This window comes from Melopsittacus undulatus, assembly GCF_012275295.1.
Source record: "Melopsittacus undulatus isolate bMelUnd1 chromosome W unlocalized genomic scaffold, bMelUnd1.mat.Z SUPER_W_unloc_6, whole genome shotgun sequence".
Classification (NCBI taxonomy): domain Eukaryota; kingdom Metazoa; phylum Chordata; class Aves; order Psittaciformes; family Psittaculidae; genus Melopsittacus; species Melopsittacus undulatus.
In genome coordinates, this window is record NW_022993948.1 from 441,804 (window position 1) to 466,665 (window position 24,862).

The 24,862-nt window shown below is 44.3% G+C and overlaps 1 protein-coding gene and 1 non-coding gene across 4 annotated transcripts in view; both read left to right on the forward strand.

The window, feature by feature from the left end:
* Nucleotides 1-24,862, forward strand: part of LOC117438298 (AP-1 complex subunit gamma-1-like) — a 74,802-nt gene that overhangs the window by 38,900 nt on the left and 11,040 nt on the right. For 2 of the 3 annotated variants that reach the window (XM_034073835.1, XM_034073833.1), the window contains 8 exons: nucleotides 9,009-9,064; nucleotides 9,688-9,801; nucleotides 14,951-15,091; nucleotides 16,288-16,342; nucleotides 17,170-17,292; nucleotides 17,620-17,709; nucleotides 18,204-18,331; nucleotides 18,937-19,041. In XM_034073835.1, the coding sequence (XP_033929726.1) occupies nucleotides 9,009-9,064; nucleotides 9,688-9,801; nucleotides 14,951-15,091; nucleotides 16,288-16,342; nucleotides 17,170-17,292; nucleotides 17,620-17,709; nucleotides 18,204-18,331; nucleotides 18,937-19,041 (812 nt within the window). The remainder of the gene's footprint in view (nucleotides 1-9,008; nucleotides 9,065-9,687; nucleotides 9,802-14,950; nucleotides 15,092-16,287; nucleotides 16,343-17,169; nucleotides 17,293-17,619; nucleotides 17,710-18,203; nucleotides 18,332-18,936; nucleotides 19,042-24,862) is intronic. The other variant, XM_034073834.1, reaches the window with a different exon arrangement.
* LOC117438303 (small nucleolar RNA SNORD71) lies at nucleotides 12,751-12,833 on the forward strand. Its single transcript, XR_004550690.1, has one exon. It is a non-coding gene; the product is annotated as a small nucleolar RNA SNORD71 (small nucleolar RNA).

Below are 24,862 nucleotides of genomic sequence, written 5' to 3' on the forward strand. Positions count from 1 at the left end.
CCCTCCCGTTGTTGCCAGTGAGTTGGTATATAATGATGGCACACTGTAAATTTCTGCCACATAGGTTGTGTACATTCAATTTCATCTGGATCTATGCATGTGTTCCTGGCCTCTGGCCTATGATAGATCCTGTCTTTGAATTGCTGATTTCTTCAGGGACTGGATGCCTCTGTCTCTTGTGGTCTTCTTGGCTCAGCCACACATAACATCATCATTATAGGAAAACCTTTCCTTCACAGCTGCCAAGAGCTTCCAAGGCTGAGGATTCATTTCTGTTTTGCAATCGCTTTGTCAATCCCCCCTTCCCTAGCAAGTGATCCCAGCTGCTTGGCTTCCCTACCTTCTAGTTCATGACAGTCGGCTTCATTGTCCCATCATTGGAGCAACCAGGTGATGATGTTTTCACCTAGAAGACGGCCAAAAACTTTTTCATATATTCCTCACCGTGGTTATGTCTGGGATCATTATGTCACCTCTTCTTCTTCCTCTGATTCCTGTATTAATAATTATTGTTCATATGCTGTCCCCTGTAGTACATTCATTGGGTCTTCATCTTTCTTCACTGCACGAGTTGCTCTTTGTGGCTCTTGGTTTCTTTTCCCTTGCTTATAAGGGTAGCTGATTTTGGCACAAATTGGTCCTTTGGTTTAGCTGCAGTGTCTGTTGGCAGGGTTGGTGTAGTTTCTGTGCTTAGGGGTTGAGTAGCTGTGTTTTCTGTTGCTTTGCCATCAGATCCAGAGGCATCTTTTTCCAGAGCTGCTCTGTAGGCATGGGCAAAACCCAACACATTGCCATGATTTGTCCTTGTCTGGTATTACCAGGACAACAGCACACGTCATTTAAGTATTTCATTATTTTTTCTGGTTTTTGCACTTGTTCAGGGGTGAAGTTCTAAAGCACTGGAGGGGCCCACTGACCTAGATACTTACCCATGCTGTCCCACACATGCTGCCACTCATGACTGTCCAGCCTTGGGGAATATCTCTTGGTGGTTCTCTTTTATTGTTGTTTAATCCTAGGCAAGACCCAAGGCCAACCCTGCTTAGCTTTTGAAATCAGATGAAGTAGGGCGTTCTCAAGGTGGTATCGTGTGGGTTGAACACATGCAGTGCTTGTGGCAACATGCTGATTCCTGTCAAAATAAGCAGGCAGGTTTCAAGGGTATTCAAAAGCCATCCAAGACCTTTAGAATTCTCAAATGTTCCTGTAAATAGCCTGGTGAGGGAATGGAGGTTATGAGTGAATGTCTCCTTCATAGGTTTGTTACTGTAAAATTTGGTTGGCGAAACTCTCTAAGACTCGATTAGCAATTTTAGAAAGCAGGTGTTCTTTAGTGTAGCACTGGGCAGACATGTGAATTGTTTTCCAAAGGCAAGTTAACCCGTTAGTTGCTGGCAGCAGCTGTATATTTAGCATACTCATGCGAATTCAGAGCATTTCCAGGAACAAATTTTAATATTTGCATTCTAATTGCACATACGCTTTCCTGCTGAGTGGGGGTCTATGATGGTCGCCAATAGTTTTCCTCACTGTGTTTACTGAATGACCTCAGTGATTGCGTACGCTTGCAAGATCCTAGTGTTGAATCATAGAATCATAGAATAGTTAGGGTTGGAAAGGACCTTAAGATTGTCTAGTTCCAACCCCCCTGCCATGGGCAGGGACACCTCACACTAAACCATACCACCAAAGGCTTCGTCCAACCTGGCCTGGAACACTGCCAGGGATGGAGCATTCACTGAGCAACCCATTCCAGTGATTCACAAGCCTAACAGGAAAGAATTTCTTCCTTATATCCAATCTGAACTTACCCTGTTTAAGTTTGAACCCATTATCCCTTCTCCTGTCACTACAGTCCCTAATGAACAGTCCCTCCCCACCATCCCTATAGGCCCCCTTTAGATACTGGAAGGCTGCTATGAGGTCTCCATGCAGCCTTCACTTACCCAAGCTAAACAGCCTCAATTTTCTCAGTGGGTAGGAGGATGACCATGAGCCAGCAATGTGCCCTTGTGGCCAAGAAGGCAAATGGTGTCCTAGGGTGCATTAAAAAGGATGTTGTGGTTAGTAGGGCAAGAGAGGTTCTCCTCCCCCTCTACTCTGCCTTGGTGAGGCCACATCTGGAATACTGTGTCCAGTTCTGGGCCCCCCAGTTCAAGAAAGACAGAAAATTGCTTGCAAGAGTCCAGCGCAGAGCCACAAAGATGATGAAGGGAGTGGAACACCTCCCTTATGAGGAGAGGCTGAGGGAGCTGGGTCTCTTTAGCTTGGAGAAGAGGAGACTGAGGGGTGACCTCATCAGTGTTTACAAATATGTAAAGGGTGGGTGTCAGGATGATAGAGCTAGGCTTTTTTCAGTGATATCCAGTAGTAGGACAAGGGGCAATGGGTGTAAACTGGAGCATAGGAGGTTCCACGTTAACATCAGGAAGAACTTCTTTACTGTGAGAGTGATAGAGCACTAGGACAGGTTGCCCAGGGGGGTTGTGGAGTCTCCTACGTTGGGCTATATTCAAGGCCCACCTGGACAAGTTCCTGTGTGATGTACTCTAGGTTTCCCTGCTCTTGCAGGGGGTTGGACTAGATGATCTTTTGAGGTCCCTTTCAACCCTTGGAATTCTGTGATTCTGTTTGATTCTGTGTTGTCATACGGAGGGTGCTCCAGTCCCCTGATTGTCCTTGTGGCACTCCTCTGGATTTATTCCAACACTTCCATGTCCTTTTTATGTTGAGGACACCACAACTGGACACAATACTCCAGGTGAGGTCTCACGAGAGCAGAGTAGAGGGACAGGATCATCTCCTTCACCTGCTGGTCAGTCTCCTTTTGATGCAGCCCAGGATACAGTTGGCTTTTTGGGCTGTAAGAGCACACTGGTGGCTCATGTTCATTTTCTCATTGACCAACACCCCCAAGTCCTTCTCTGCAGGGCTGCACTGAATTTCCTTTTTGCCCAACCTGTAGCTGTACCTGGGATTGCTCCGACCCAGGTGTAGGACCTTGCACTTGGCATGGTTAAACTTCATGAGGTTGGTATCAGCCCACCTCACAAGCATGTCAAGGTCCCTCTGAATGGCATTCCTTCCCTCCAGCGCATCAACTGAACCACACAGCTTGGTGTCATCGGCAAACTTGCTGAGGGTGCACTCAATCCCACTGTCCATGTCACCGACAAAGGTGTTAAACAAGACCGGTCCCAACACTGATCCCTGAGGGACACCACTCGTTACTGGTCTCCATCTGGACATTGAACCGTTGACCACAACTCTGTGTGTGGCCATCCAGCCAGTTCTTTATCCACTGAGTGGTCCACCTAAAAGCTAATGTCTCTCCAATTTAGAGACAAGGATGTCATGTGGGACAGTGTTGAATGCTTTGCACAAGTCCAGGTACATGACATCAACTGCTCCACCCCTGTCCATCACTTTTGTAGCCCTGTCATAGAAGGCCACCAAATTGGTCAGGCAGGATTTCCCCCTAGTGAAGCCATGCTGGCTGTCACCAAGCACCTTGTTGTTTTTCATGTGCCCTACCATGACTTCCAGGAGAATCTGCTCCAAGGTTTTGCCAGGCACAGAGGTGAGACTGACTGCTCTGTAATTCCCCGGGTCATCCATTTTCCCCTTCTTGAAAATGGGGGTTATATTTCCCTTTTTCCAATTGTCAGGAAGTTCATGAGACTGCCATGACTTTTCAGTTATTTTGTCCAGTGGCTTTGCAACTTCCTCCTCCAGCTCCTTCAGGACCTGTGGATGGATTTATCAGGTCCCATGGACTTGTGTGTGTTCAGGTTTTTAAGATGGTCTCAAACCAGATTGTTTCCTACAGTGGGCCCAAGGTCTTCATTCTCACAGTTGCATCTGCCTTCCAAGACTTGGGTGGTGAGGTCAGAGCCTTTGCTAGTGAAGACTGAGGCAAGGAATTCATTGAGAACCTCAGCCTTCTCCAAATCCTGTGAAGGCAGTTCTCCCGATAGCTTCCGGAGGGGGCCTACCTTGTCCCTACTCTGTTTTTTATCTGCTACATACATATAGAATCCCTTACTGTTATCCTTAACATCCCTTGCCAAGTTTAATTTTAACTGGGCCTTAGCTTTCCTAACCTGTTCCCTAGTTTCCTGGGCAATATCCCTGTATTCTTCCCAGGCTGCCTGTCCTTGCTTCCACCTTTTATAAGCCTCTTTTTTTATGTGAATTTTTGTCAGCAGCTCCTTATCCACCCAAGGGAGTCTCCTCGCCCTCCTGCTGCACTTCCTTCTAGTCGGGATGCAACACTCCTGAGCTTGTAGCAGGTGATCCTTGAATGTTAACCAAGAGTCTTGGGCCCCCCTGCCCTCTAGGGCTATATCCCATGGAATCTTGCTAAGCAGGTTCCTGAAGAGCCCAAAGTCTGCTCTCTTGAAGTCCAGGGCAGTGAGCTTCCTGCACGGTCTTCTCACTGTTCTGAGGACCTTGAATTCAACCATCTCGTGATCCCTGCATCCAAGGCTGCCCTGGAGCGTCACATTTCCAACGAGCCCTTCCCTGTTGGTGAGCACGAGGTCAAGCACAGCACCTCTCCTTGTCGGCTCCTCTATTGCTTGCAGAAGGAAGCTGTCTTCCACACAATCGAGAAACCTCCTGGATTGCTTGTGCCGGGCCGTACCGTTACCCCAACAGATGTCAGGGTGGTTGAAGTCCCCCATGAGAACAAGGACCTGTGAGCGTGAGGCTGCTCCTATTTGTCTGTAGAGTTCTTCATCCACAGGTTCCTCTTTATTAGGTGGTCTGTAACATATCCCCACAGTAATGTCTCCCATCACCGATTTCCCCTTAACCCTGATCCACAAACTTTCTGTTAACTGATCACCTGTCCCCAGACAGAGTTCCATACTCTCCAGCCTATCCCTAACATAAAGGGCAACTCCCCCTCCCCTCCTACCGGGCCTGTCTTTTCTAAAAAGCCTGTAACCTTCCATTCCAGCACTCCAGTCAAAGGAGCCATCCCACCATGTTTCTGTGATGTCTATTATGTCATAGCCCTGTAGATGTGCCCACATCTCTAATTCCTCTTGTTTGTTCCCCATGCTGCGGGTCTTTATATAGAGGCATCTGAGCTGAGCTCCAAAGGAAGCTGGCTCATTGGCTGGAGCGGCTAGAATATCACTACATTGCTCCGAGCATTTATTATAGGTGCTGGCAACTGACTAGGTGTGTTGGGATGGAATGATGCTCCCCTCCCCCAACACAACTAGTTTAAAGCATCCTTGACAAGCATCTGGCAAGCCTCCTGTCAAAACCACTCTTCCCCTTGTTTATCAAAGAAGCTCCACTAGCTCCCAGTAGGCCTGACTGACAAACTTGAGTCCTGTGTTCAAGACACCCAAACCCCTGACTATGGCACCACCCTTTTAACCATTTATTAACCTGTCCAATCCTCCTTGCCTTTGGAAGGTCCTCCTCTTTGTCTTGGACAGTTGTCGAAAAGACTATCTGAGTTCCAGAACCCCTGACCACCTCTCCCAGAGCTCTGTAGTCCTTCTTTATACTCCTCAGGCTACTACTATCTATATCCCTAGCACCCACATGTATCACTAGAAGCGGATAATAGTCCATGAGCAGGCAGCCTCTCTGCAGCATCCCTTATCTGTTCCGCAGGTAGGCAACACACTTCCCTTGCGACCGGGTCAGGCCAACAGATGAGCACTTCTGTCCGTTTCAAAGTAGAGTCCCCTACTACTACGACCCAGAGCTTTTTCTTGGCAGCATCAGTAGAGATCTTGTGTACCAGTGCACCAGCCGACTGTTTCTGATGCAAGTGCATTTCCTCATTAGCCCCCTGCAGGTCAGCAAAGCGGTTCTGTGTGGGGACAACAGATTTAGGAGTAAGCCACTTGCTTTTACTTGTCCTCTTCCATCTTTTCTAGTTGCTTTTTTGGTTTTTTTTTTTTTTTTACTGTTTGCCATTTTTTTGTGTTAACGGACTCCTTATTTCCTTGATAGCTAGAGGGGAAGCTTGAGGCTCCAGCACAGTTTGGGCCTGGAGCAAGCAGTACTGCTTCTTCTCAAATTCCCTGACATCTTGCAGCCTATTAATAGCATCCTGCAGCTCTGTCACCTGCTGCAGGAGTATCTCCACTGGGGAGCACTGAGTGCTGCCCTGCCCATTCTGCACTTTTCCCACACAAGTCCAGTGCAGCACTCCCTATGCTCTGAGCTCTGCACTGCAGCCTCCCTTTTCACCTGCTCTCTCTGGGAGCTTATGCAATCACTGGGACAGCCAGAGCAGAGCTCCCAGACCGGGCCCTGGTCATACGGTGAGTGTTCACCGTCTTGCTCGCTTGTCCGTGTGAACTGCCTCAACCCACCCTGTTTCACCGCTCTGTTCGCCACACTCCTGGTCGTTTGTGCTCCCTGGGGCAGGCATTTAACAGTGCTGAGTTAGCAGCTGGTAGGTCCTTGCTTCTGTCCTGTTCCAGTCTCGTTCCACGCTGGGTAACACTCTGTTATCTTGAAGACTGGCGTCCTTGGTTTTATTTATTGTCTCCTGATTTGTTATCAGTTCCATGATGTTCCTTCCCCCATCAGCCAAACATTCCTTTTTCTCTACTTGTTAATAAGTTAGAACAGTTTGGCCTGTTCTACTATGTTAATGGCACGCACACTACTGTTAGTTTAAAATTTAAGCCTGCAGGTTGACCCCCCCGAAGGAAGAAAGCAAAGATGTGTAATTGCTAAAAAATTCCATTATATGTCTCCCAAAGTATAGAGGTGATGACCAAACTGAGAATGCATGCCAGCCTAGTTTCATGATCAATGAGTCTATTGTATTACAAGTTGTTATCATAAAGTACATCAAAACAAAAACCTTAGCCTAGGCCCCAAAGCTGATAAACACTAAAACAGCAAAATGTAGTATCATAGAATAGTTAGGGTTGGAAAAGGCCTTAAGATCATCTAGTTCCAATCTCCCTGCCATGGGCAGGGACACCTCACACTAAACCATATCACCCAAGGTTCTCTCTAATCAGGCCTTGAATACCGCCAGGGATGGAGCATTCACAACTTCCCTGGTCAACCCATTCCAGTGCGTCACCACCTTAACAGTAAAGAAAGTCTTCCTTATATCCGATCTAAATATCCCCTGTTTAAGTTTGAACCCTTTACCCCTTCTCCTATCCCTACGATCTCTAATGAAGAGTCCCTGTCCAGTATCCTTATAGTCCCTCCTCTGATACTGGAAGGCTGTTATGAGGTCTCCACGCAGCCTTCTCTTCTTCAGGCTGAGCAGCTTCAACTTTCTCAGCGTGTCTTCATACTGGAGGTGCTCCAGTCCCCTGATCATCCTCATTCCCTCCAGCATATCAACTGACCCACGCAGCTTGATGTCATCGGCAAACTTGCTGAGGGCGTATTCAATCCCACTGTCTGTGTCACCGACAAAGATGTTGATCAAGACCGATCCCTGAGGGACACCACTCATTACTGGTCTCCAGCCAGACATTGAGCCATTGACCACTACTGTTTGCGTGCGGCCATCCATCCAGTTCTTTGTCCACCGAGTCGTCCATTTATCAAATTGATGTTTCTCCAATTTAGAGACAAGGATGTCATGTGGTACAGTGTCAAATGCTTTGCGCAAGTCTAGACAGATGATGTTGGCTGCTCTACCATTGTCCATCAGTTCCATAGCCCCATCATAGAAGACCACCAGATTGGTCAGGCAGGATTTTCCCTTAGTGAAGCCATGTTGGCTGTCACCAAGCACCTTGTTTTTTATGTGCCTTAGCATATTTTAGAGGGGAATCTGTTCCCAGATTTTGCCAGGCACAGGGTTGAACTGACTAGTCTGTAGTTTCCTGGTTCATACTGGCTTGCAGGTAATGTATGACGTGCTGAAACTCTGAGACCAAGTGCAATAACTCCAAGAGCAACTCATTCAGCATTGTGATCAGTGACTGTTAATTTGAAACAGTGAATGCTTATCGCAAATATTGTTGGACACCCTCTGGTCAGATCTGTCATAATCTCTACCCTTCATGTGCCCCACGTTGGGCGCCAAAAAGAGCTGTCATGATTTAAGCCCAGCCGGTAATCCAGAACCATGTAGCTGCTCACTCATTCCCCACCGTTCTTCCTTCCCATGCTCATAGAGGGATGAGGAGGAGAATCAAAAGAATGTAAATCCTACAGGTTGGGATAAGAACAGTCCAGTAACTAAGGTGTAATACAAAACTACTACTATCACCAATAATAATAATGATAAGGGAAATAACAAGGGGAGACAAAATATGAAACTAAAAGGGGAAATGGAAAAGAAAACAACACAAGTGATGCACAATGCAGTTGCTTACCACCCCCTGACTGACACCCATCCTGACCTGAGCAGTGATCTGGGCCTTCCAGGTAACTCATTCCACTTTATATAATGGATTTTTTATACTGGGCATGATGTTCTGTGGTATGGAATACCCTTTTGGCTAGTTTAGGTCAGGTGTCCTATCTCTGCTTCCTCCCACCTTTCCCTGCCTCTCCTCACTTGCAGAGTATGAGATTGAAAATGTCCTTGATTGAAGTAAGCATTACTTATCAACAAATAAAAACATTGGTGTGTTATCAGTGTTGTTCTCAGGCTGAAGTCAAAAACACAGCATTGCATTAGCTACTAAGAAGGAGCAATATGTTTGCTACATATTTTTGACACATAGCTCTGTAGTTGCTTCTAGATAAGACTGTGGCCCATTCAGAAAGTGATACTTGGTTTTTGATAGGTTTTTGTCTTTTTTTTTTAATTAATAAATGCAAAAGCAAAACTTCCTGCAGACTGTGTTCTTTTGAGAGCAGGAGAGAGCCTGTGCTGTGTTTGTCTTGGCTTTTTCTTTGTTTAGGCAGCTTCTTGAGTTCTTTGTTATGCTTTTGGCTAGAACTGCAGTGATAAATTGGACACATTGTTTTTAAGATAATCTTGAAATTATGGAGATGACTAGGACCCTTTATTGATCACTGACCTTCCCTAACTCTCTCTCTAGGTGTTGGCCATTAACATCCTGGGCCGTTTCTTATTAAACAATGACAAAAATATTAGGTAAGTTGTATGAACTATGTTTTACCAACACCTGCTTTCAAATGTATGAGAAGCCATTACATAAAGATTATGCTGCAGTAGAGCTTTTCAGGAGATCTCTTTGGGAAGTACTGTTTTTGGGGTTAGTGTAACTGTCTGGCTTTCTTCTCTTGGTGCATTGTTTTCTCTGCAAATCTTCACTGTGGACCTACCATTCTAAGTTGATGAGTCTGGGTGTGTGACATCCCATTTCTTAGATTCTGATTGCAAATCTTGGTATAGGTAGAAGACTCCAGCCTTAGGAGTTACACTCAAGATAGCATGAGTTGTATAATCTTCAGAGGTCTAATCTTTAATTGCCTTGTTTTTTCAAAATCTTAGTGAAGACTGGACAACTGACATGATCCTAGGAGTTGGGACGGGTGCTTGTCTGGGCAGCAGGATGTTGTTAGCTTGTTAGAGTTTAGTGTGGTAAGTCACCTTTGAAGATAGGCCAGGCAGTCCCCTGGAAGATTCTCATTTGCTACTGAGTACGAGAATCCTGTTCTTTTGCAAAATAATACTAAGTTCTGGGGGTGTGAGTGCTGTGCATAGGAATTAAATGCCTATTGTCAAGGATTCATTCCTGTATATCATTATCTCAGATACGTAGCTTTGACATCATTGTTGAAAACTGTGCAGACAGACCATAATGCAGTACAGAGGCATAGAAGCACGATTGTGGACTGCTTAAAGGATCTGGATGTCTCCATTAAAAGGTAATTGAAATATCCATGACATAGACTCTCAAGGTTGACAGCATATGGAAAGTGAGCAGGAAAAAGGGGAGGGAAAATAGCAATAATCTTGGGGAACTGTGAGACTAGTATTAATGCACTGTATGGTTCATACTTCATACTTCAAAGAAAGTAATGAAGATGTAAAAGCAGCCTCCCAAAGAAGGTGCCTGCACATTTTGGGCATCTAGGACTGGGGAAAAGAAATTTTGCCTGAATTTTTCCAAATGGAGTCTCAATAGAGATCAGGTTGTGTGCTCACAAGATGGAAAGCCTTCATGAAATATGATCTTAATCAAAGCTACTCTGACATGCTCCATATTGCTGCTCTTCTGAGATGAACAGACAGTGCTATGTTATCTTGAAGCAATACTAAGTTTTCCAAATAATGTATTCTAGATGAAATTTGATTAGGCAGTGGTAAAATTCAGACTTGATTGTTCAAATAATTTGCTTACATCTGTGTCCTGTTATGCATTCTTGGAGTTCATTCTTTGGTGTTGGTCGGAGCAATCCCAGGCACAGCTACAGGTTAGGCAGAGAAGAGATTCAGAGCAGCCCTGTGGAGAAAGACTTGGGGATGTTGGTCAATGAGAAAATGAACATGAGCTGGCAGTGTGTGCTCGCAGCCCACAAAGCCAACCGTATCCTGGGCTGCATCAAAAGGAGCGTGACCAAGAGGTCGAAGGAGGTGATCCTGTCCCTCTACTTTGCTCTCGTCAGATCCCCCTTTGAGTACTGGGTGCAGTTGTGGTGTCCTCAACATAAAAAGGACATAGAAGTGTTGGAACAAGTCCAGAGGAAGGCCACAAGGGTGATCAGGGGATCCCATATGAAGACAGACTGAGAAAATTGGAGCTGTTCAGCCTGGAGAAGGCTGCATGGAGACCTTATAGCAGCCTTCCAGTATCTGAAGGGGGCTTATAAGGATGCTGGGGAGAGATTCTTCATCAGGGACTGTGCTGATATGACAAGGGGTAATGAGTTCAAACAAACAGGGGAAGTTCAGGTTAGCTATGAGGAAGAAGCTCTTTACTATAAAGGTGGTGGTCATTGAAGCAGGTTGCTTAAAGAAGTGGTAAATTCTCCATCCCTGGCAGTGTTCAAGGCCAGGTTGGACAGAGCCTTGGGTGACATGGTTTAGTGTGAGGTGTCCCTGCCTATGGCAGGGGGGGTTGAAACCAGGTGGTCCTTTCCAACCCTAAGTATTCTATAATTTTATGCTTTGTCAATTAAATAGCAGTATGTTGCTATTGCTCTGGGCAGTGGGAGAGCTTCATAGAATCATAGAATAGTTAGGGTTGGAAAGTTCCACCCCTCACCCCCCTCCCTCACCATGGGCAGGGACACCTACTAAACCATATCACCCAAGGCTTCATCGAACCTGGCCTTCAACACTGCCTGGGATGGAGCATTCACAAATTCCCTGGGCAACCCATTCCAGTGCCTCACCACCCTGACAGGAAAGAATTTCTTCCTTATATCCAATCTGAATCTCCCCTGTTTAAGTTTGAATCTGTTACTCCTTGTCCTGTCACTACAGTCCATAATGAATAGTCCCTGCCCAGCATCCCTATAGGCCCCCTTCAGATACTGGAAGGCTGCTACGAGGTCTCCTCACAGCCTTCTCTTCTCCAGGATGAACAGCCCCAGCTTTCTCAGCCTGTCTTCATATGGGATCCCCTGATCATCCTTGTGGCCCTCTTCTGGACTTATTCCAACAGTTTCATGGCCTTTTTATGTTGAGGACACCAGAGGTGTACACACTACTCAAAGATGGGTTTGATGAGAGCAGAGTAGAGGGGCAGGATCACCTCCTTTGACCTGCTGGTCACTCTCCTTTTGATGCAGCCCAGGATATGGTTGGCTTTCTGGGCTGTGAGCGCACGCTGCCAGCTCATGTTCATTTTCTCATTGACCAACACCCCCAAGTCCTTCTCCGCAGGGCTGCCCTGAATCTCATCTTTGCCCAACCTGTAGCTGTGCCTGGGATTGCTCCGACCCAGGTGTAGGACCTTGCACTTGTCATGGTTAAACTTCATGAGGTTGGCATCAGCCCACCTCACAAGTGTGTCAAGGTTCCTCTGGAAAGCTTCCAACCTTACTTCTCATTAGAGGAAGACAATCTAAACTACTTCTGTTTCTTCTCATTAGTCAGACATTCATAGATACTCTTGAATTCTTGAGCTCACTTTTGCCCAACCTATATGGAATGCTGCTCTTCTAAATTGAGTTCAGCCTGTCAATTGCTTCCTCTTTCTGTCAAAACTCTCTTCCTCATAGTTACTGTTTTTATAACTGATGGTCTGAGCTCAGTGCAGCATATGACATGGCAGTCATGGGGATAGTTACATCCCTTTTGCATCTTGTGGAATCTGTTTGCTGCAGGCCAAAATTCCATTCAGCTATCATCCCATCGTTAACGTACTTCCAAAATTGCTCAACCTATTTCCCCCCCCTTGTGAAACTGATTAAGTATGCCACATGGAATCATGGAATCATGGAATAGTTAGGGTTGGAAAGGACCATAAGATCATCTAGTTCCAACTCCCCTGCCATGTTCTGATAGGCGTTTTTCAAATGTATGCCCATCTTTGATTCACATCTAGATTTCTAACAGCACTGCTCAGTCAAATATGTACAAAATAGGAAAGAAATTGGATCTGTCTCACTTCTGAATCTTGGTTTTAACTGCTGTGTGTTGGGTATTGTGTCATCTATTTTTGTAGTTGCAATCAAAACATAAACTTGTACCTTACATGCTGAGCAAGTCAGGCTGTTGTTGCTGTTGAGTGCCAGAACCAGCACTGAGGCAAGACTGTGAAATAGCAGAGCCCCATCTAGGTTTTGGGTAGAAGGCAGTGAAAGTATTTTGTTGGTGCCTGTTTAGGAAAGCATAGGTAAGCTACGAATGATATAGCTCCATGTCTGAGTCCTGTTGGAGGATGAAGCCTTTAATCCATCAGCAGAGCATGATGTTGCCATGCTGACACTCGTTCTGCTGACAATGCACTGTCTTAATTGAAGCAGTATATCGGGTGGATGTCAGGGTCCCTAGCTACCAGGTTTCAAGCACTGGCACTTGAGGGAAGAGGCAATACCTGGTTTGGATTACCTGAAGCATGGTCTGTTCCCATCATTTAACTGTTGCAGTGCGTCTTTGGTCCATGTGGTATAAATCAGAATGTCTTTGCCATTTAGTTCAAGTCTTCTTGTCTGTCTGTTTAATATGATCAAACTACATTATTAGGAACTTTGTGACAGGAATGAGCCATGTAATATGACTGAAGGTAAGCTATATGTATTGAGATAAATGTCTGGTATTAATATTGCAGAGTAGCTCTGTGCATCTGTAGTATTGAGATATGTTCTAATGTGATTGAAAAGTTAAGCATGGAAAACGTGTAGCCCATTAGGGTTAGGTGGGAACTAATTGGAGGGATGAAAGCAATTCCGGTAATGGTATGGGTCTTTAGCCAGGCACAGATCTAGATGGTTAAAGGTAATTAGCTATGTATTTCCACCTTAATTCTGAACACCTCCATGTGTTCTAGGTCCCTTGGTATTAGTTGGGTAAAAAGCAAAATAACACATTGACTTGGAGCAACTTAATCTAGTGGAAGGTGTCCCTGCCTGTGGGAGGGGGGAATGGAACTAGATGAGCTTTAAGGTCCCTTCCAACCTTGATCATTCTATAATTACAGTAATAACTAGGGAGATGTTGAAAAGCAGTGCTGTTTTCAGATTCTTGAGAACAAATAGCTTGAGCCCAATACCATTGGATTGGGTAATATGCCTGGTCTAAGTTGTTGATGGTTCGTAAACATTGGGAAAATACTAAGCTATCAGAAATAACTGTGTGGTAATTTGGCAAGCTTGGCACTGGAGCAAGACAGAATCAGTGAGACTGATCATGGGGTTGCTGCCAGTAAATATGTGAAATGATGACAGCAAAATTCACACATCTCAACATTATGATTTTAATGAGAATTGCTGGAGTGAAACACACTGAAGCTACCTTGAGAATGTATGTATTAAAAAACAGACTTTAGGCCTTTTGGCATAATTTTAGCTGTAACTTGTTGAAAACAAGCAGTACAAAATCACTGTACATAGTTCAGCAGCTATCCAGTTGATTTCAAAAGGTAACTGAAATGGGGGAGGAATTTTTTTATGTGCTGTGAGGATCTTTATAGCCTTCTGGTAGGATATCTCAATGACAGGCAGAGAATAAAGTTCCTGATAGTATGAAGAAGGCACAACTTGGAGGTTTGGGTTCTGGATTACACCAAATGCTCAATTTTAATGAACAGTCAGGGTTTTTTAGTGAGGCTGTTTTAATGCATTCTGACATAATTGCCAGCATTGTACAAAAATCAAATCACATTTGAAGATACTTCAAAAAATTCAAAAAAGTCAGAGGAGTGGGAGAACTGTGCTAGAATTGGCTGCAGAAGCTTCAAGTAGAAGGGCTAAGGACTAGACTCTGACTTCTTGATGAATATAACAAAGAGTCAGTACTCTGTCTAGTTGTGGTGTCAACTTGGAGGTGGGTTCCGATAAGAGCATCAGGGTAATTTGGGGTTGTGGAAGTCTAATGTAGTCTATCTGATAGAATACAGCAAAGCCTATCTGTTAATGTTTTAAGTCTCTACTGAATTTGAATCTACTATATGGAGATTGAAACAGGTCTCTTCTGGATCCTTGAAGCTGGAGAAAGTGCATTGTAGAATGGATTACTTCCTGCAGTTATGTGTCAGAAATTACTATCATGCAAGTAATTTGTACAAATACTTATGAAGTCAGACCTTAATACTGATAGACTCTGGGTGGAAGATATTTCTAGCCCTTAGGACATCTGGATAGGTATTTCTAAAGAACACCACACCCCATTAGTATTTTGGGGGTTAGGTATTTGTTGTTTGCCCATGAACAGGAAACCATTGGTACAGTTCATGTGGAAGGCTGTTCTCACAGGAATAATAAATAGTGTTCTCCTAATGAAAAGGTAAGTTCATTTGAGTAGCTGGACTTGAGGTTTGTTGTTTTTGGTGTGGGGGGGGTTGGTTGGTTTGTTTTTTTTACTTCTCTAGGGGAAGATACTTTATCTGTTTTCTGTCTTTTGCCCTAGGCGTGCAATGGAACTGAGTTTTGCTCTTGTTAATGGGAATAATGTTCGTGGAATGATGAAGGAGTTACTGTATTTCCTAGATTCCTGTGAACCAGAGTTCAAAGCAGACTGTGCATCTGGAATATTTCTTGCATCTGAAAAGTATGGGGCCAATTTATTTGCTATTAATTTTTTGTACATTCTCAGAATTATGAGCATTTTGTGTTGCTCCTTCCCTTTCTCATCCCCCAGGAGAGAATATGTTGATCACGTCTTCTCATTTGGTGATCTGTGTGGTGTGTCAATTTTAACTCACTCTGAGGAACAGGGCACACTAGTGTGTCCCATATGGATAGTCCTCGTATTGCTAAATCAGTGTACTGGTTGCTGTGTACTGTGTACTGCACTTTGGAACACATGTTGCACTGATATCCTGCCCCTCTCCATACACATGACTTCTCTGGTTAGTTATACAACTGAGATGATCTCATTACTGCTGAGCCATTGTAATCAGCAGCCTGACTTTGAAGTACTGTATGTGTACTCTACTCTGCTCTTGTGCGACCCCCCTTTGAGTACTGTCTACAGTTCTGGTGTCCTCAATATAAGAAGGACATGGAACTGTTGGAGCAAGTCCAGAGTAGGTCCACAAGGATGATTATGTGGGCTTGAGCACCTCTCATATGAAGACAGGCTGAGAAAATTGGGGCTGTTCAGCCTGGGGAAGAGAAGGCTGCGTGGAGACCTCATAGCAGCCTTCCAGTATCTGAAGGGGGCCTACAGGGATGCTGGGGAGGGACTATTCATTATGGACTGTAGTGACAGGACAAGGGGTAACAGATTCAAACTTAAACAGGGGATGTTTAGATTGGATATAAGGAAGAAGTTCTTTAAGGGTGGTGAAGCACTGGCATGGGTTGGCCAAGGAAGTTGTGAATGTTCCATCCCTGGCCGTGTTCAAGGCCAGGATGGATGAAGTCTTGGGTGACATGATTTAGTGTGAGGTGTCCCCCTAGCAGGAGGGTTGGAACTAGATGACCTTAAGGTTCTTTCCAACCCTAGCTATTCTATTATTCTATGTGCAAGGTATGTCTGTGCTATATTGTACAGCCTTGTATATTTATTCAGCTTTCCAATGTCAACATTAATACAAAAAAAGTCAAAGAATGTGAAATGTGTTTTTTTTTTTTTTGGGGGGGGGGGGTGTTTGTTTTGGGTGAGTCCCGTTGTCCTGTCCCCTCCCCAGAAAACAGTGGGCCAGGAATAACTGAATTGGGAGGTTCTGATGATGATGGGTTGCCTTGCTGGTGTTGAAGGCTTGTAGTTATTGCTCTAACTTGTTTTCTTAATCTTGTCAGATATGCTCCTTCCAAACGCTGGCACATAGACACAATTATGAGAGTGTTAACAATGGTAAGTGTTACCTCCCTTGTGTGTGGGTATATACCAAATCTTATTTCTGTAGGAAGTTACTCATCATCAAGTTGGAGATGGCTATAAAGGCTGGCAGATAAGAAATGCTACTGCACAGAAGGGAAGTATGCCTAGATGGTAGTGACTCAAGGCAGACAGTCAGAAATATGTAAACTCAGTAAATGACTGTTTTTTTTTTTTTAAGAAATGTATGATTTCAGAGACAAACAAGAATACAGTGTGTAGCAGAGTTTTTCTGATGCAGTAATCATATTAGCTTCTAAGTTTGGATAGTTTTTGTGTTTTCAGGGGAGACTGAACACAGCCTTAAGTAACTTGCAAAGTGAAAGGGGGTGAAACAATATATTGGAATTATTCCTATCCTCTAACCAAAGAGTGAGATGCAGGCAAGATTCTGGATCCTGTGCTTATTTGGCATAGAGTCTGGCTTTGAGCAAGTGGTTAGTAAGCTGTGTTCTGCCCTCAGGGTGTCTTTCACTTAAAGCCTTTCATTTAACAGGAGTTTTCTATGTTGCTTTTTGTTCCTTCTGTAGCACAGGATCCTTACGTCCACACTCTGTCCTCCTGACAATTTCAGGGTATGTGTAGTATGGATATCTCTGGGTATAGTTGATTTCATTGGGAAAATATACTGTCCTGTGCTTCTATCCATCTGAGACTGCTCAAAATCAACCATAAAGTGCTTGAGGATGAGGAGGTTGATTTTTCTTTCCATGCACATCAGGTGACTTTGTGAAGTTTATCAGGAGATGCTGGGTGTTACTGAGAAGTTGGATAGTGAAACCTAACAGTAGCTGTTCTTGCAGGCAGGAAGTTATGTTCGTGATGATGCTGTTCCCAGTCTGATTCAGCTAATAACTAATAGTGTGGAGATGCATACCTACACTGTGCAGAGACTCTACAAGGCCATCCTTGGTGATTACTCCCAGGTAATACCAAGCTTGACCAGCTTCAGTTTCCTTGTGTACTGCAATAAGCATGTTTACTAAGCATCTCAAAGAATGTCAACATCACACTGTGTAGCTCCAAGGGACATATTGCAAGTGAGACATGTCTTCTATAAGTTCATAAATATTCTTTTTATTTTGTCTAATTCTCTCATAGAATTCTTGATCAAATTACATATTTCTGTTTGTTCTGCTGAGAACTTCCTTGGCTGTAAGGAGGGCTAAGCTTGCTCTGGGAAGTGGTGATGGCTTAATTTGTCATACAGATATCCATTTATCTTGGGTATCTGATTTTTCTTCTTCAAACAGCAACCCCTGGTGCAAGTGGCCTCTTGGTGCATAGGAGAGTATGGAGATCTTCTGGTGTCTGGTCAGTGTGAAGAGGAACCACCAATACAGGTATACCTTGAGAAAGAACAGCAGCTGTGTACCTGGCTGAGGCTGGAGCTGCTTGCTGCTGCCTATGCGAGGGGAATGCTTGCAAAAATTACTTAGCACTGATGTCCATGATGGTGATGGACTGTGAGGAAGAGTCTCCTTCCCATGCTACAGGCATGGGCTGCCTAAACACTCACTGGGTCAAGTGCAGCTATAACTGACAGAGCAGTGTGCTTTCAGTGCTAGCCTAGCTTGCAGGGGAGCTGTTAGGGTCTTAGCTGTGTATTTTGATGATAAACCTGCTGTTCCATGTGTAGAACAGGAACTATATTTTAAAACTAATCTCTTAAGATCTTCACATAGATGCATGTGTCTCGTATGCTCTGGACATAATGCTGCAGGCTCACCAAGTTGCGGAGGAGGTGCAACACGGCCATTAAGCAAGAGTCAGGTTTTTACAGTATGTGCTGCAAGGCTTCTCTCTGCCTCAGCCTAACCTTTCTGTACCTTTTCAGGTAACAGAGGATGAAGTTCTTGATATTTTAGAAAGCATCCTGATATCTAATATGTCTGCATCTGTTACACGAGGCTATACTCTCACTGCCATCATGAAGCTTTCCACAAGGTTTACCTGCAATGTCAAGTGAGTTCTAATTGATGTACTGCACAGAGCTTTGTTGTAAACATGCTGGCATTGGTTGTTTTCAGTGGAAGTATTCCTTAGACATGCTCTGCTTCCATGGTTAACAAAAGTCATCTTATTTGTTGGCTTTTACAGTCCTCCTTTGCTTGCAGGGTGGAAGACTTCTGCTGAAGTACTGTTTTCTCTGTGGATGTCCTCTACTGTGTAGGGACTTAATCCCTGTTGCTGTTGCTTGAAAACTTCTTTTGGGGAAGTCCTTACTTTCAGTGTACTGTCCTTTCCAGTTCTTTTTGGGGTGATGGAGAGGGAAATAGCCTTATTTCTTACTGATGGCTTCTTGGTGTGGGTAGTTGAGCTTTCTTATGCTATACCTTGTGGTGGTATATTAATCACCTACTGATGCTGCTATGAAGGGACAGTTCAAAAATGGGGTTACATAGATAGTCCAGGAAAACAGCAAAGAACACGGTTTTAAATGAGTTAGACAGGACACCTGTTAAGCAGAGGACATATAGTATCTACTGGATGACAGGTTATTCCCTTGCTTATTGCTGCTAATTCCATGGTGTGGTGTGTTCTTTTGTTTCCCCCTTGTCCTCCCACAGTCGCGTTAGGAAGATAGTTTCTGTTTATAGCAGCAGTATCGATGTGGAGCTACAGCAGAGGGCAGTGGAATATAATACACTTTTCAAGAAATATGATCACATGAGGTAAGTGTTGATGAGTTTGAACAGGATCATTATAATCTACTCTGATCTCCTGTGTGTACCACACTTTGTGCTTTGAGAACTTTGTCTGATGATTTTAGTATGTTTATAGAGGAACTAGAATCCCTCCCTCTATAGATGAGTTAGTGAATGCTTTAAGAATTCAGTGTATCCTGGGAGATTATTCTGTGCTCAGAGACTTTCTCTGCCGAAAACATTGCCCTGCTTTGAGCTTGAACTTGACTAGTGTTTATTCCTAAGTGTTGAATCTTAAATTTGCTAGCTGAGTAAATGTCTGCAGGTAGCTTTTATCATGCTAGCATTACCACAGTTCTTTCACGGACATCCCCTTGTTGTGGGGAAAGAGCTTGTGTGCCCTTGTGAGGTTGGGAGCTATGCTGGTGGTGGCATATGCCTCCAGTAGGGTCTCCCATGCCAGACAGGTCTCAACTGAAGGGTCAAAGTGTGTCCATGGGCAGGATGGGCTCACTAGCCTTTGGGCAACCATCCTAGGAGAAGGACGACTCTAACTTCAAACCTGGGCAGATGGAGCTCACTTAGCCCTGTAAGGCCATCCATCTAAGAGAAGGATACTCTAATCAAACCTATGACCTGAGGACTTTGCTGCCACCATCCAAGCCTGCTAGGCCCTGGCAGATAAACTTCAGGTGTAAAGGGTGGGGCCAGTTTTATGCATGCTGTGCCTCACCTAAGAAATCCACTGTGCAGGCCCGAAGGGTTTACCCACACTTGCAAAGCCCTGTAGTGACAGGCAAGGGATGAAACGGCAGGTGTTAAGGTGCACTGGAAGTCGCAGACCCAGCCCTGCATGCAGGCAGTTCAGGACACTGGTCGCTTGAGACTGACCCAGGAGATGACAGTCTTGTACAGCAGCATCCTGAATGACCAAGCAGCCTTTTTCTCAAGGAGAGCACTGCTTGCTCCATATGGAGAGAGGCCTAGAAAAGGTGACCTAACCAAAGCTCATCTCCCCCTCCACCTGGTTGGCTAGCCACGGCCAACAGGCATCTTCTGTTGCAGTTGATTAAAGACAAAGAGACAAAGGCATACACCTGCCTCCAAAGGTGTGTCCAGATTGACACTCGCATGTTGGAACATCAGAACCATGCTTGATACAGCGAACAGTGGGCATCCTGAGTGCCGTTCTGTGCTAATTGCCCACGAACTGTCACGACTCAACATTGATATTGCTGCTCTCAATGAAGTTTGCCTTCATGAGGAAGTAGCCTTAAAGAAGATAGTTCCGGCTATACACTCTACTGGTCAGGCAAATCCAAAACTGAAATTCATCTTTCTGGAGTTGGCTTCATGATCAAAAACTCCATCATCTCTAAACTTAAAAATTTGCCAGTAGGTCATTCCAATCATATTATCTTCTTACGTCTTCTGCTACGCAATAAGCAACATGTTCTTTTCAGCATATATGCTCCAACACTGCAAGCTGACCTGGCAGAAAAAGAAAATTCTACTCCGATCTGCATTGTCTCACTCAAAAGGTTCCTATAGATGATAAGATCCTTATTACTGATGACTTCACCGCCCGAGTAGGTAAGAACTTTGAAGCTTGTAAAGGAGTACTAGGCAAGCACAGTGCTGGTAGCTGCATAATGGTCGCCTCTTGATAGAGTTTTGTGCAGAGCAGCAGCTTACCATCACCCAACACTATTTTCCAGCAGAAAGACAGCCAGAAGACAACCTGGATGCATCCTCAATCTAAACATTGACACCTTATTGGTTATGTCTTAGTGCGCCAGAGAAATGTTCATGATGTCTGTCACATCTGTGTGATGCCTAGTGCAGAATGTCAAACAGACCACTGCCTTGTGCATTGCAAACGTAACTTCCACTTCAAGCCCAAACCTAAGAGGGGTGGCATTCCGAGGAGGAGGCTCAATATTAATAATCTTCAAATAGCTGCAGTGAGGGACAGCTTTCAGGCTAACCTTCAAACTAGGCTTGAAGACCACCTTATAGATTCTTCTCCTGAAGCACTTTGGCAACATATTAAAAATAGCATCCTGCAGTCCTCCGTAGAATCCTTTGGGTTCTCCTTGGAGAAAAACAAAGACTGTTTTGACGATAACAATCAGGAGGTCCAGGAAATGCTGACAAAGAAGAGATCTGCCCATCAAGCACATCTCGCTCAGCCACTTTGCCATGTAAGAAAAGCAGCCTTTCGTCTTGCATGTAGCAAATTCCAACAGAAACTTCGAGACATCCAGAACAAGTGGTGGCTCAACCTAGCAGAAAAGACTCAATTATGTGCAGATTTGGGTGACCACAGAGGGTTCTATGAGGCTCTGAAAGCAGTGTATGGACCCACATACCAGGTTCAAAGCCTCTTACTTAGTGCAGATGGTCAAACGCTTCTTACAGATAAAATCTCCATGCTGAATCGTTGGTCTGAACATTTTCAAACACTCTTCTGTGCTAACCGTGTAGTCCAAGACAAAGGAATCCAGCACATTTTACAACGTCTGGTGAAAAACAAATTGGATATAGCCCCTACCATGGGAGAGACTCTTAAGGCTATACAGCAGGTGAAAATTGGCAAGGCAGCTGGGGTCGACAGAATCTCACCTGAAATCTGGAAGCACGGAGGCCAAGCACTTCATGCTAAATTTCACGAGCTAGTTGTGCGCTGTTGGGAACAAGGTAAATTACCATCAGATTTTCGTGATGCAATCGTCATCACTCTGTAAAGAAAAAAGGTGTAAAGTCAAACTGCTCAAGTTACCGAGGTATAACTTTGCTCTCCATTGCTGGAAAAATTCTTGCGAGAATCCTATTGAACAGATTAGTACCCGCTATCACAGAAGAACTTCTACCTGAAAGTCAGTGTGGTTTCAGATCTAATAGGAGTACCACAGACATGGTGTTTGTTCTCAAACAACTGCAAGAAAAGTGTAGAGAACAGAATGAGGGGCTCTATGTAACTTTCGTTGACCTCACCAAAGCTTTTGACACTGTGAGTAGAAAAGGCCTGTGGCTGATCTTGGAACGATTAGGTTTGTCCCCCCCAAGTTCCTCAAAATGATTATTCTGTTACATGAGGATCAGCAAGGCCAAGTTAGATATGGTGATGCACTCTCTAAACCCTTCCCAATAACCAAAGATGTGAAACAAGGTTGCATTCTCACACCAACTTCATTTACAGTCTTCTTCAGCATGATGCTTCAAAGGGCTATGTTAGACCTCGACGAACAAAACGGCATTTATATTCGATTTCATACTGATTGGAGCCTATTCAATCTAAGGCAACTGAAGGCCCACAGTAAGACCTGAAATCATCTTGTCCATGAACTCCTTTTTGCTGATGATGCCGCCCTTGTTGCCCACACAGAAGCAGCTCTGCAGTGTTTAACATCTTGCTTTGCGGAGGTGGCTGAGCTTTTTGGGCTGGAAGTCAGCTTGAAGAAGACAGTAGTTCTCTACCAACCTGCACCACAAGAAGATTATCATCATCCTCACGTTACCATTGGTGAGTCAGAGCTTAAGTCAGTTCAGCAGTTCAGCTATCTGGGAAGCATTATTTCCTCAGATGCCACAATCGACAAAGAGGTAAACAACAGAATAGCAAAGGCCTATAGAGCCTTTGTAAAACTCCATAAAAGAGTCTGGTGCAATAAACACCTGAAGAAAAGTACAAAGATTAGTGTCTATAGAGCCATTGTATTGTCTACTCTTTTATATGGGTCTGAATCATGGGTTATCTACCACCATCACCTGCGACTCCTCAAACACTTTCATCAGCGCTGCCTCCGTACAATTCTAAACATCCATTGGACTGACTATGTGTCAAACGTTACTGTCCTTGAACAGGCGCAGGGGTCACCAGTACCAAGGCCATATTGCTGAAATTGCAGCTGCGCTGGGCAGGGCACGTCTCTAGGATGAAGGATCATCGCCTCCCTAAGATTGTGTTTTACGATGAGCTTACCACCAGTTGCCACAAGAGAAGTGCCCCAAAGAAGAGAAATAAGGACTCCCTGAAACAATACCTTAGCTTTGGCCATATTGGCTACCATCAGTGGTCCACCTTGGCCTCCAGTCGGGAGACTTGGAGACACACTATACATAATGCTGTTGTCTCCTTTGAGAACACACGCAAATTTAGTCTCGAGGAGAAAAGGCAAACTAGAAAGAATCACGCCCCGCCTATATCACCCAAGGAGACCTTTCATTGTGCGTTTTGCAACCGGATTTGCCTATCCCACATTGGCCTTTTTTTTTTGCTATCAGCGTGCTTGTAGTAAGCGTGGGTAAAACCCTTCCCAAGTCTTCATTTGCAAAGTCAAGCCATGATTATGATGATTACCACAGTCATTGGGTTCAGTCTGGTTTTAAAATGTCTTTGGAATAAACACGCCTAGGTCCATTGACCTGTCCTTCTAAACTGCTCTGAACGTAAGGCAATTCTAGCAATTGTTAATACGTTTCAGTTTTACAGAATATCTCTTAAATTTACTGTATCTTCTTGTAGTATCTGCTTAAAATCTCAGATTCTGCATGCAAAGGTCTGCTATTTCACTGCACCACTCAGCATATCTGTTTTACAATTTGTGAGCATATTAATCTACTTACACCTTATCATTGAGAGGTCCCCATTCATCACTGCTTTGCTCAACTGATTGTTTCTTTATGAGAAAGTTAAAACCCTGTTTTATTGCAGTAACTAAAGCCATAATTCTTTGCAGAATAATCATTAATCTGCTATGTGTGGTAGTTAATTGTTTATACATAGGAGCACCACAGATTCATCTGTTCAGTGTGGTTCATAAGATTGGAGGAGATCCTGTGGGGACTGACTTCATCCACCCTTGAAAACTTTCCATAAGATTCCATTGGATGGAGGAGCATTCATTTTAGAGTTTATATGAGAGGACAGAGAGAAAATGGATGCCATTTGACTAAATATTGCCTGTGTTTGTAGGGGCCTCTAAGCCTTGTTTCAAAGACTTCACAATCCCTTTTTTCCATCCTATTCACTGTGTGTAGAACACAACATCCTTGTGATTTCCACTTTTCTCTCCTCCCGTGGGATCCATGCAGCAACTCAGATTTGTGCTTGGAAACATCATGTTAATGAGCATGGGCACGTGAGCTGCTCAGGGCTTCATGTAAAACCTTATGAGTTGAGAAAAATCTAGCATAGAGGATTTTGATCTGAGTTGACCATTGCAGACAGCAGTGTCTGGTGATCAGCTGGCTTTTGATTACATGGCAGTGTATGTTGTTCATAGTTTTGGGACGTGGTGCACTTAAGAAAAACATGTAACTTCATTTAATTTACAAGTGAGCACCTGTATTTTCCTCCAATATATTCTGGTGTTCATTATAGTGTAAAGGTAAAGGTCAGTGTTTAATAATTTCTGCTTAATAAGACTTTCTCTGTGGTCAAAAATGTGGCCCATCGTTGGGTTTATTGGTAATGGAACACTTTTTTCAGCCCAAAAGATCTGTAGACAGTGTGGCTTAAGCCTATTACATGCAGTGCTCTGCAGCTTGATCTGCAAGGGTAATGGCCTTTCTTGTATTACAGACTAGTTGTCTCGATACAGATTTTCCTAGTTTCTTGGTTTGATATCAGGATTTCCTGTTCGAGCTCCTTGTGTAATTAGTGCGGCCCACTTATTCCATGTAGCATCAGTTGCATGGCATGTAGAGGAGATCCTGCCTTTGAACATCCAGCCCTGGGTGGGCAACTGGGGTGCCAGGAGGAGCTGTGCCTTCAGTGTCAATCACTTCTGAAGCAGCGCGAACCCCTTCATAGCCGGCCAGTATTTCTTTTTCAGTGGGAGTA